The sequence below is a fragment of the Ptychodera flava genome, chromosome 16, assembly GCF_041260155.1.
Source record: "Ptychodera flava strain L36383 chromosome 16, AS_Pfla_20210202, whole genome shotgun sequence".
Lineage (NCBI taxonomy): Eukaryota > Metazoa > Hemichordata > Enteropneusta > Ptychoderidae > Ptychodera > Ptychodera flava.
In genome coordinates, this window is record NC_091943.1 from 15461295 (window position 1) to 15474593 (window position 13299).

A 13299-nucleotide genomic window follows, 5' to 3' on the forward strand; every position below is an offset into this window, starting at 1 on the left:
ACATGGGGACAGAATCGCCACCGACACCCAACCTCCCTTAAGCCAAGCAGTTGAAGTTAATTCGGCCTTACATCGATTTCGTTTTGTGCTTCATCTAACTTGTACAGAGACCCTCATAGCTGGTATCTTGGCCCCCCCACCTTCACACCGACAGAAATACCAGGAGCCGTGTAAATTGCTTTGTGTGCCTGCTTTTGAACGGTATGCGTACGATTTGTAGTCAAAATAACGGAGGGAGGAGGGAGATGAGGAGGGGAGGGGAGGGGAGATTAATCTACACAATGGGGTCGCTGTGGATTGAAAGAAGGCAAGAGACTTTAAAAGGGTATCCTTAACAAGTCGAAAAACATGATAACGAAAAAATCAGTACGCATTAACAGAATTAACACCGAAAATGGAAATAATCCTCGGACCGAAAATTACTTATGCCTGCAGACGTTAACGATGAAATATCGCCCTATGGTCACTGGAATTAACATGGCTTTATTCGTTAAAGCAAGTTTTCATTGGTACGACGGTATGGTGTTGGGGGCGCGCCCCGAGCAAACTGGGAGTGTGTGTAGGGTGAACCGCAGCATGGAAAGGCCCGCAGCACTCGGCTATAGCAAGCGGGTGCACGGAAACAGGTTTGGCAACTCTACACAATCGAGAAAGCCCAAAACAAACAATTCAACGGAACTCTTCAAAAGTCGAAAATTCCACTCACATCGGCAGCGCAGACTTGTATTAAACGCCGACGGGATTTGACGGACATCAGTAAAGTGGGGTCTCAGAGGATCGGCTGGGAGAACTGGGGTGAGGGGATGCCAGTAGGTTGCGGTTAGGCCGCGGGACTGCAGCAAGAAGTATTAGACACATGCGACTCAATGTCCAACCAGATATGAACTGAAAATGCTCACGTGTTTAATTATGTTGCAGTTATGTGTAAATTTGAACCTTTGCCACATGTTTTCAACTTCATTGAAAGTGTTATGATCAACATATTGAATAATATTCACCACAGATTAATTTTAAATCCAAGTATATATCCCCAATCAGGAAAGTTCATTAAAATATGCAAATTAGGAATTGACTGAAATGTTCTCATTAAATATGCAAATTATGAATTGGCTGAAGTAAAAATGTTAAATGACTTTCAATAATGTCGTATCATAGTTACTGTATCTTTAATGTACAAAGCAGTTCGTCAACTTTGGTCTAGTCAAGACAGATAAATATCCTTAATTAGGAAAATTCATTAAATTTGCAAATACGGAATCGGCTAAAGTAAAAATGCTTAATGACTTTTCATGCTGTATCATAGTATCTTTAATGTACATAGCAAGTTTTGTCAAATTTGGTCTAGTCAATACAGATAAATATCCCTAATTAGGAAAGTTCATTATATATGCAAATTAGGAATTGGCTGAAGTAAACGATGACTTTTAATAATGTTGTTTTATAGTATCTTCAATATATGTTGCAAGATTCATCAACTTCGGTCGAATCAATTCAGATATATATCCCTAATTAGTGAAGTTCATTAAAAATGCAAATAAGTATTTGGCTGAAGTAAAACTGCTTAATGACTTTCAACAATGTTATATCATAGTATCTTCAATGTACATAGCAAGTTTCATCAATTTTGGCAAAGTCCATTCAGATTTATATATCTAATTAGGAAAGTTTATTAAATATGCAAATAAGTGTTAGGCTGAAGTAAAAATGCTTAATGAATTTCAACAATGTTATATCATAGTATCTTTAATGTACATAGCAACTTTCATCAATTTTGGTTAAGTCAATTCAAATAAATATCCCTAGTTCCAAAAGTTCATTAAATATGCAAATTAAGAGTTTGATGAAGTAAGTATGCTCTATGACTTTCAATAATGTTAAATCATAGTATCTTCAATATACCTACCAAATTTTTGTCAATTTTGATCAAGTCAAATCAGATATATATCCCTAATTATGAAAGATCATTAAATATGCAAATTATCCATTATCTTTTATGTCACCCCTTAATGTCTTTCACAGCTGATATATCTTGGTGTGATCAACATTTGTAGCAAATCTCATCAAATTGTGTGCAATCGTTGTCAATATATATCCGTTTTTTCTAAAATCATTAATTATGCAAATGAGCAAAAAGTAAGCAAGCCACACCCACCAAAAACTAATCAGTTCTTGCCATTTGCAAACTGAATCTATATACCAGATTTAATTCTGATCTGATGAGCCGTTTTTGAGATATTGAGCACACAGACAGACAGACACACAGACAGACACACAGACAGACAGACAGACGGACAGACAGACAGACATCGCTGCGACATATGCTCACGTGTGTCAACACGTGAGCAAAAAACGGCAAAAAGCTTTGTGCAGTCTGACTGCATGACAGAAAAGGTCTACACCAGCAAAATGATATAGGAAAAGCTAGTGTCCACATTTCGTTGTTTTAGTGTGTGTACACCCCCACATATATGACGTGGTTGCAGATATGGTGAGGAACATGAGCAAGAGTGCTTTCTTGCTGAAGGAATTGCACTATAATAACTATCATACACATGAAACACACAGGCCAAAAGGTATATGTATAGGAAAAAAGGCAGCAAACATGAAGAATGTATTGTTACATATATCCAACTTGCACGACGTGTTAGAAGAAAGGATGCACTTGTAACACGGAAATCATTTAGGCAAGCGGGTTGAAGTGTGGTTAGAAAAAGGTTTGGATAGGTAGGCATAGTGGGTTGATACAATTTAGGTTTCAAGGTGTCAATAGGATGCTGATAAACGGTGGAGTTACAGTGTAAACACTGTATGTAACACTGGCAACAACTACAGAAATTGGGTTAAGTGGGGGGGGGGGTGTGGTCATATTGGTAGATGGGTTGACAGGTGGAGTGGTCTCAATGAATTAAAGTTAGATGATGGGATTAAAGTTGAAAGCTAACCGGAAATATACAACAACTAAAGGAATGGGGTTACAGTGTAAAAGCTGTCGATGGGTTGCTGTTAAGGGGTGGGGTTACAGTGTAAAAACTATGTGTAATATATGCAACACAACTATAGAAATTGGGTTTAATTGGTGGGAAAAGGTGGGGATGGAGTGGTTAAAAGATGGTGTCAATGAGTTGCAGTTAGATGAATGAATTAAAGTTGAGAGCTATCTGTAAAACATGCAACTCCTACAGGCAAGGGATAACATGGGTATATGGTGAGATGGGTCAACAGGTGGGCGGTGACAATGGGTTGCAGTGACCTGGCGGGATTACAATCCAAAAACAACCTGTAAGACAAGCAACAACTGAACAAATGGGGTGCATGGGATTATGGGTTGATTGGTGGGTTGGTGTAAGTGGGTTGCCGTGGGTGATGGGATAAAAGTCAAAAACTATCTGTGAAAGATGAGCAACGACATGAATTAGATGGAAGTGTGGTGGAGAAAAAGTTTGGACGGGTGGGTAAGTGGGTTGATAAAATATAGGTTGGGCAGTGTCAATGAGTTGCTGTTACGCAGTTCGGTTATAGTGTAAACCCTTGCAACAACTAGAGAAATTAGGTTAAAGTGGGGTGGGGGAGGTGTGGGTTGAAAGATGGAGTGGTGTCAACGAGTTGAAGTTAGATGAAGTTAAGGGATTAGAGTTGACAGCTGTATGTAAAACATGCAACAACTAAAGGCATGGTGTTGAAGTGTTGTGAGGATATGATGGGTTGACAGGTGGGTGGTGACAATGGGTTGCAGTGAGCTTGCAATCCAAAAACTACCTGTAAGACAAGCAATAACAACGAATAGGACAGCTGGGATTATGGATTGATTGGTGGGTTGGTGTAAATGGGTTGCACTAGGGTGGTGGGATAACAGTAAAAAATTATCTCTAAAAGATGCAGCAATTACATGAATCAGGTGTAAGTGTGGTGGGGGTGGAGGTGGAGTAGATGGGAGTTGGTGAGTTGCAGTCATATGCTGGGATTAGTCCAAAATCTATCTATGCAAACATGTAATATCTAAACTAATCAGGTGGAAGTTAAGTGCGGCAGGGGTAACGGGTTGGTGGACTCAAAGATTGGGATAGGTGGGTTGGTATGGGTTGCAATTAGATGACTGGATTAAAAGTCCAAAAATTAACTTACAGTGAATTTCAAAATAGCTTGGAATTACCACGTGCTAGGGTGATTAGAAAAAAACATTTATGGCAATAGAAAATAACTCCAACTGCATCCATCGCAAACGTTCTCCTTTGATGGATTTTGTAACAATTTAACCAAATACGACGTCCAGTGTTCTCACTCACTCGTAGAGTAGAGGAAACACCAATCGTTGTACTGACCCGTACACACTGTACCAAGAAAAACCTATCGTTAGCATTCTGTGCAGTTTCATCGACGGGAAATGTTATAAAGGCAATACAAGAATGTTCAAACAGTCAGTGTACAGGCGAGTTGTTCTATTGAAGTGCGGTAACATTGACGATGTTGACTGTGGCACAGTGAATGTCGTATTGGGTTAAATTGTTGCAAACTTTGTCGAAGTAGAACGCTTGTAATGAAAGCAGGTGGTATCATTTTGTATCGCCAGAAACGTTTTTCTTATCACCCAAGCACGTTGTAATTCCAAGCTATTTTGAAATTGACTGTAATAAATGCAAAAAGGGATGTTAAAAGGTTTCAGTACTGGGGAATTACACTGCGAAGTAAAATAACAGCTCTTTTATTAGAAAGAGGCATATAATGAAAATAAGCACAATATAATACAAACACATGAACGGCCACAAAAACAATTCAGTTAAAGATCTTTTATTGCATCTGCAAGAAACACCAGCCTCTTCCATAAAAATAAAAAGAATCAATTTTAAGATCCAAGGATATTTAAGCAACTCTGATTTCATCCGTTCTTGTTGCAAATAATTTGTTGGCCGGTTTTGTCCAATCACAAATGACAAGTGTCAACTCAGTGCCGAAACTACCACATGACAAAGTAATTTATGCTTTAGTGCACACTGAAATTGTCAACTGTATGTGAACAGAATTAGAAATGCTGTTCTAATAAGACTGGTCATGTGTAAAATCAAATGGAACAAAATTTCAAGTACTTGAAAGACAAGCTGCATAAATGGTGTTGATACGTCTACACAATTGGGCTCGGGCAATTCAATGTAGACACACCCCTTTCCTAACATCCATGCTGAAATGTATCTCTTGATTTATGATGTGGCAGTCTCCTATTGGTGGATTGCTCTGTCTGACGCCACCACTGTTACTTCAAACTGTATATGAATGAAGCAGAGGCTGCAATATGGCTTGGATCTCAAGACTGATATGCGTATACACATACATTCACTGCCATTTCACATTTTTTTTAAAAGTTTTCTTTTATTTCAGAAAGAAAAGCAGAGATAGAATGATAACCAGGAAATTATCTGATTGACAAATGTTTTAACACTCCAGGAGTAAAATTTGGCTAATTTGAATATTTCATTGGTACACACCTGTTTCACAGGTGGTTGATGTTGGTGGTGTTGTTGGTGGTGCCAACCTTCACAAATTCAAATTGCTACAACTATTGATGGGGGTTCTGTTTGACCCCCAAAATGGTTACATTTTAGAGTATGTCTGTTGGAATGGAGGCTTGAAATGTGCGTACCTAAAGTTGCTGATTTCTGGCTTCAAAATAAGCTGAGTTTCTGTGTTGAGAAAGTGAGAAAATTAACAAATACAATAAAAATGAAATGATCGAGAAAGAAAACACAGCAAACATGCAAGCGGGATTGAACTTGAATTTCAAACAGGTTTACATACAACATGAGGTTTTGCTGCCAGGATTGAAACTTACGTTCTGAAACTATTTGCCACAGTCTAACATTGACAACTGTGGGAATTATTCTTTCACTCTCTTTGTAAACGGAGTGACCGACTGCTTGGCCTGTGAGAGAGTTGGGAACCACAATATGTTGCTGGTGCTCTAACACACTGAGTTGGTGTTTTGTTTTTGTTCAAAGAGCAATCAATCAATCAGTTGGAGACAACTGGCAGCGTTTCATGTTCCTGAAAGTGCTAAAGACCAGGCGGAAACTCCTCTAACATGGAAAAATGCACATCTTTTTTTGAATTTGGCGAGTTTGCAACTAATTTGCCGCACTTGCAGCTCTTTTACAAAATCCACAAGCTCTTCCGTTTCAAAACGTTTAGATTCCACACTGCAAATGATTTCCCCAGTTTCACTGGGAGTGACTTTGGTGAAATTAAGAATTTTCGTCAACATGTTTCCATAGTCAGAGTTCCAGTCCATCCCAGAATGCACCTCTGCATGTTTTTCAAACTACAGGCTTGCGAAAGACTCTAAATACAGAGAAGCGATTGGATCGCAACATGCATCAAAATGATATGTGTTTGACTGAATATCCTAGTAAAACCATTAGACCCTTAAATATTGATGTGTAGAGATTACCAACTGATTTCAAATGAATTTTTGTCCCCGACAATACACATCCTTCGAAAATCTTTTTTGAACTTTTTTAGTCGTTATGTGAAATATTTGAAGTCGGCAAATACTGGTGATTTTTTTGTCATAGTTTTGTCTTTTCTTAAACCTTTCCTGTATTTTGTTTTACCTATTAAGACATCTTTAAAGCATATATATTGCTATGATCAAAGTATGGTGTGACAGAAAGATAGTGGAGAAATAAAAACATGACAGACGACCCAACCACATAAAAAATAACTCACAGTTTTTTCGCACGATCCCTAGAGTCAGTTTCTAGGCATGTGCACGCTTGTTTTACAACCTGCCATGGTTGAAAAAATCTTACTGTTGTCTAAAACTATCATAGAAATGTTCTACACTAAGTCACATTCAAATACTATCTTTGGGTATTTCATACCCCCCTCTCTCGTAACAAACATAGTGATTCACAGTTTTTGTGAAAAACTGAATTTTTTTTCTTGAAGGAACAATCACTATTAAGAAATATATACACAACAAAGTCAGTGTCGGTTTTTGAAATGCGACACACTAGTTCATAGTTGCTGAGACCACTCGTGTCTTACAAGTGGTTTTTTTTAGTCCTCAGCATTTCCAAAAATAGACCTTTTGTTTTTAGTTTCCGAAGAATCATGAGGCGTGAAGATGAGCCAGTGCGAGACAATGTACAGAAGGATCTGGTAGTCATGGTGACTAAGGAATATTGCTGAAAGGTGTGTTGTTTTTAGTAGGTGGTCCTACACACAGAACGTTTCTCTTACAAATTCTATCTATCTGATAGACCTGATCAGTGACTTAAGACCTTCCTTTTGTGCCTGTCAATCAAATTGATTCTTTTTTGCTTATTGGTCAAAGCACATTACGGTCACAAGACACAAACACACAGCAGATTATTCACACTGATGAGAGTAAGTCACTGAAGTTATTGTCAGCTACTGTGAATTGGAATTCAACAAGTGTTCAGAAAAGGTAGGGTTTTAATTTTGTTTTGGCACACAACCATGTTGAAATTTGTCGAAGCCATCAGAAGTTTCACTCTGATGGCCGTATTATCATGGTTTCTTGGGACAATTAGATTGTAATTCAACATTATCAAAAGACAACATGGTACATCAACAAACAATTGATCCAAAATGCCAACTTTTGAATATAAAACACTTTATATGACACAGATGAAGATTTCAGCTTCATACATCCTCTCAGTTTGATATTGTCCCAGACTCAAAAGTCGGTTTAACCCTTTCACCCCCAGTTCCCTGTATACAGGTCCAACTTTACCATAGAAAACAATGGATTTCGGACAAACCATGGTGGTGAAAGGGTTAAAACACACCCGGCACTGGTCATCAATATTCATGTCAAAAATGTTTATGATTAGTTAACCAATTCAATGCAGAAAACCTCTGATAAACGTGCGACTGATGAACACAAAAAAAAAGAAATCGTATCTTGAACAAAGCTAAGTACTCACTTCCCTACCAGCAGATGCATGTATGTCTGTGCGTGTGTCTGTGTCTGTGTGTGCGCATAAATTTTTGCCTCTCACTAGCGAGGGTTTAACCCATAACAGCTATGCACTGATCAGAACTTTGCGCATTAAGACCATTAAACAGCGCTCACTTTGTGAGCAAGAAAGCTTGGGAATAACAGAATACACAGTAGAACTATTGACACAGGATAGCAGACCTTTGACAGATAAAAAACAGAAATTCTGAAATCTGTTGTGTAAGTAATATCAAGTAAGATCAGCTGCATAATGTTGATAACAAAAAAATCTCCACAGAAGAAAAATGATGGCCTGAAACGAACATGACAGAAAGAATTGTTTCGTTAACGTTGAGTGAATCTCTGAGACTGTGAAATATTAGACAAGAAAACACTACACATTAAGCTTTAAAAACCTTAATGACTGGGTGAAGGTTGATAAAACTGTACAAAAATCACAATTGAACAGCTTGTCCTTGAAAACCACATTGGCAATATGATTAGCATACATGATGTTTGCAAGAATACAATGAGCTCAACATGTGCTGCAAAAGTTTTCGCCGACATGGAGAAAAAAATTTACTATTCGTGTAAGTTGTCACCAGATGTCATCTTTGACAAGGCTCAATGTAAGAGGGAAGTGGGGGGGGGGGGGGGTGGTAGAGAGAGAGAGAAAGTGCAGGCATCAAAATAAAAATAGAAAAATAAACAGTCCAACTGAAATAGTTCCTTCTTCTAATATGCAATCAAACTAAATCTGTGACTGTAAAAACACTGGTACAAGCTTTTGCTCTGAATCTTGACCTGCTGCTAAAACAATACAAACAATTAAACAATAAGACAAAGCATATCATATGCCACATGTCAGCTGGTTCATGCCACCTGCAATTGCTCCGATAAGAATTTAGAATTTTCAAAACTTTCCTCCCCTTAGAGATAGTGATTGTCTTCCATTTTATTTAAATCTATCAGTGTAATCTGTTGAGCCCGCAGTGTTTGACGCGGCACTGGTTTGTAAGCACCACACGGAGATCGAAACCTTCAACCACTGAAATGTTGATGTGATTGTATCTTCTATGACAAAGTTGGACCTCTGTACAGAGAAAGGCAGGTTCGGGGAGAGGGGGGCTTGAAAGTCTCAGAATCTGTGAGGGTGTGTCCTGAATTAAAACAACAGAGTTTTCGATGTGCTGAGAAGATGGAGCAATTGTACGTGACACGACAAACAGAAAAACATATGTCATGCAAAATAAAACATTTCGAGGTAAAGAAAAAATGAAATAAAAACTGGATCGAGATAAAAAACCTCATATAAAATTCACTCAACGTTAAAACAAAGATTTGTTGCTCAAAGTTTGCAATGTGAATATTGCAAAGCCCTTCAAAGATGGATGACAACTCATCCCTTGAAGAGTTTTGATTGACAAGTAAATATAATACTACTGGGAGGAGAAACAACGTGTTTGTGTAAAACTCAGAAGAAGGCAAGCAAAACAAATCTTATATATTCATTTGACTGATTACATTTCAGTTGTGTGAATAAACAGCTGCTGTTGGAACGATTGGACTCGTGGTATTTTAACAATCCTGAATTACATATCAAAGAAACTGGCGCCTCAGCTACGCGGTAATCTAAACAATTTTTCCACTAGCCCTAGCATCATCTATGCTACAAAATCCTAAATTCTTTGCATCGGTTCTTATGGTAATGAAACTACCAAATGTGTACTCGGTTATAGTTTTTTTGCCAAATTGGCTGATGCAGAGGGTGATTTCCGGGCATAAACAATTTCTTTGCTTTCAGGATGAGAGATTTTGGAACGTGACGTGTCTACAAAAGAACAAGAAACTCTAAAATCCACCTTCACAAGTGTTAGTTGTTATATATATTGTCACTGTAAATTGATTAGACGAATCTCTATACACAGTGATATTGTTTAAAATTCTTTTTTTTTGGTATTTTTCTCTTAGATTTATTTGTATCTACTGATTTCAGACTTATGCGGATTGTATACTTTGTATAACTACCTAGAATTTATAGGCACTGAGTCCCCTGTCGAACACAAACAAGGGAAAAATGTTTTTAGTTCGGATGAAAATTTTGGCAACAGTTCTGTATTCTATACTGTGATCAGATGAAAAAAATTTGTAGATACGTTCTGTTAATGTTCTTTTTTTTTCAACCTGTTTCTAGATAAAAATATAAACAACCGATGAACACATATATAAACACTTCTTTTTTCTTTGTCTCAAAGCTAGTGCATATGCCAATTATGCGAAAAACTCCCCTATTTATTTTCATGTACTCTCAAGTTTTTTTCAAGAAAAGAAAACAATAATGAAAGAAGAAAACGAAAAACATAGAACTGGACATACCAAAATGGTGTCCCAAATATTTGCATATGATAATCTACCGCTCACTTGTTTATGTTGCTATGGCGACAGCCGAAGATAAAATGAAACGGTGTTTCTTCACACTGTTTCTCGCAGACTGTAATTTTGACACATATCCCCCATACAGTTAAGAGGGCTATCAAGGCCCCTCTCTTATCTATTTAAGATCAACAAATGTTCCCTGTTTCCCCCCTTTTTTTTCAGATGTGCTCTTTGGTAAGATTGTATAGAACTGATGCCGTCTTATTTGCAGCAGAAGAAAAAATATAAAACAAAAAAAAAGTTACTCTAATAAAAGAGCCTCCCCTTGCCTTTATTCGCTCCCCCCTCCCTGTCTCTCTCCCAAAAGCTTGATATGCTTAAGCTTTGTATACCATGTTTCACAAAGCAATAACATTGCAACCAGGATTAAATAAATAATGTCATTATGTACATCATAGCTGTAGCGCTGTGGTTTATTATTCTTCTTCTCTTCCCCCTCCCCCCTCACCCTCCCCTCAAATGATTACCATGAAGAGTCAAGACAGCGGTCCACAAGGTAAGACTTGTTGACCATCTGTAGAATCAAGATGAAAGATTATCCCTACTGACAAATTTTTACGTTTTTTTTAAACAACTCAAAATAACTAAAAGTGTCGTATCGTAATCAAGTATTATTTTGAAGAGTTTTGTACTCGGCTCTACAGACCACAAAAATCCTAACCCATGTTGGCTTCAAACTAGGAGTTTGCCCTTGTATAGTGTAATTTTGTTTTTAATCAGAATATAATGCTTTTCACGATTTGTCGCCAAGCAGCACCTGCAATACCTAAAGCAGTCTTTTTTTTTTGCACCTCTTAAAACTATCAAATGACGCATCAATTCCTCAAGTTTTCTTTTGCAAAAAATTTCACTTTTCTACAAAACTAGAATGCTTCTTATTAAAATAAACTTGGGGAGCTCTTTTATTAACTTTCCAATAAAGCGTTCATGAGTATCCCAGTCAGACGAGATACGGCAAAGAATTTTTTTGCATACGGTTTGCAGCGTATTTGATTTGCAGCATAGAGTTATATCCTATATCAATACGGAACAGGAGCAAGCACCCAAAATCTGAAATTGTCCCTCACCCTGAACCGTCCCCTTTATACAGGGAGGGAGAGGGGCCTCAGTATCTAATAAATGCACGTTGCTAAATCTCTTGCAACGTATACTGTTCTCCAGAGATGATTGTACATTATTTTCCCCTGCTGTGTAATCTGTGATTACTACCGTCGGCTGCGACAACGGCGACGAACTCACGGGGTTGGGTAAGGGGTGTCGCGAACCTGGATGTTACAGGCATGCATAATAGCTTTGAACAAGAGCGGCATCTGTTCGACAGGGATGTCCAACATCTTGCTAGCGGTGTAACGGATCTCCGGAAGACACATCATTAGTTCTCGGAAACGGCCGTGGTGATGGCGGCTGCGCGTCTCTGTAAAATCTTGGAATGCATACCAGTACTGCTTGTTTATCTGTTCTATGATTTCAGGGCTTGTAAGTCCCTCCACATCTGACAAAAATGAAGAGACAAACCGACCATAATTTACAGAAATAAATCAGAAATAATGAAAGAAAAACCACAAATTAAAAGCTTACTTCATGCTTGAAATGGAAATGGGAAACTATTAGGATGGTGGGTTCAAATGAAGTCATAATTAAAAATAATTGAAACAAAAAAGCATATGGGGAAAGTGCTGGCTATCAGCAAGCCTGTTAGACAGTAACGGGCCAATTGTCCCATTGCTCAATATTTCATTGGTAGCTATCTGCTCAATCAAAGATGGCTTTATAATGACTGTCATACTGTGCTCAAAGGTCGTATGGGAACCATACGACCAATGTAAACACTGTATCCAAGATACGATGGTGATCATGATGAATTTTAAAACATGTCTGTCTCAATCTACATAGTATAATTTAAATGTTGCAGGCATGATGATGAGGTGCATCAAGATGTCGCGCACGAAAATACATTGTTTGTAAACAAGAAACTCACACAGGAGCAGTTCCGACAACTGTTTCATGACTTTCATGGCTTGACTAAATAGTGGCTGACGAAACTAAAACTTCTTCATACAACTCTATTTTTTTTTGAAGGACTTCCAAACAAACTCACCTGGGTTCAGAAAGTTAATGATTTTCATGCAGACGTATTCCTCGGGGGTCACCTGGATCTGGTGAAATTTGGATGCCAGGACTACCATCCTTTCCATGATCTCCATTCCAGTCCTGCGGGAAGTGCTTCAGCTCGTCCTCGCTCGGCTGGTAGCGCATGGTGACGCGGGAGAGTTCGTTGAAGAGCTTCCGGCGGTGGCTGGTGGCGGCAATCAGGATCAGAATTTCGTGCCATGTCTTGCTGAGCAGTAGGGTAAAATCCTTGATTGGCACCTCGCGGAAGAAAGGCAATCGCTTCACCCAAATGGTCTGGTAGAACAACATCTGATCGGCAAACTTACACAGGAGCTCAAAGAGTTCACCGTGGGTGATGGTGTGCCCTTCGGGGAATGTAAAGGGTAACTTCAGCGTTTCTTGCTGCTCGGCGTACATGAGCTGTTCAATGTGTTGTATGTAGGTGTGCGAGTCCACGCCAAACTCCCCTTCGAACCGAGTAGCCATATCAGAGTCCGATGTTTCCATGTTGTCTGACTCCATGGAGACCGGATTGCTGTCTGTCGGTGACGGCTGCTCCGATAAACCATCGCTGCGTGCGGGGCTGATATTCCCGGATATATTCACCGAACTGAAGGTCCAATCTTCCCGTTCAAATTCCTCACCACTCATTATCCTTTCAATTTCTTCAGGGGTCAACTGTGGCAAAAAAATATTGGGAATATAAGTAACTCTAAAAAGAAATGCATAAGTTGATACTTTTGACGTTTTGCACTGTGCGATCGTTTACCAATTTACATCACTATCACCTTTTAAAC

General features: G+C 38.6%; 1 protein-coding gene and 1 long non-coding RNA gene across 2 annotated transcripts in view; one reads left to right on the forward strand and one right to left on the reverse strand.

The window, feature by feature from the left end:
• The first annotated feature begins 3581 nt into the window (after positions 1–3581).
• On the forward strand, positions 3582–8605 carry LOC139114117 (uncharacterized). Its single transcript, XR_011547799.1, has 2 exons — positions 3582–7700; positions 7790–8605. It is a non-coding gene; the product is annotated as an uncharacterized lncRNA (long non-coding RNA).
• LOC139114115 (nuclear receptor subfamily 6 group A member 1-like) overlaps positions 4770–13299 on the reverse strand; it is a 184990-nt gene continuing 176460 nt past the window's right edge. Inside the window, 3 exon segments of the mRNA XM_070675648.1 lie at positions 4770–11882; positions 12489–12597; positions 12599–13180. Of these exon segments, the coding sequence (XP_070531749.1) occupies positions 11626–11882; positions 12489–12597; positions 12599–13180 (948 nt within the window). The 3' untranslated portion in view covers positions 4770–11625.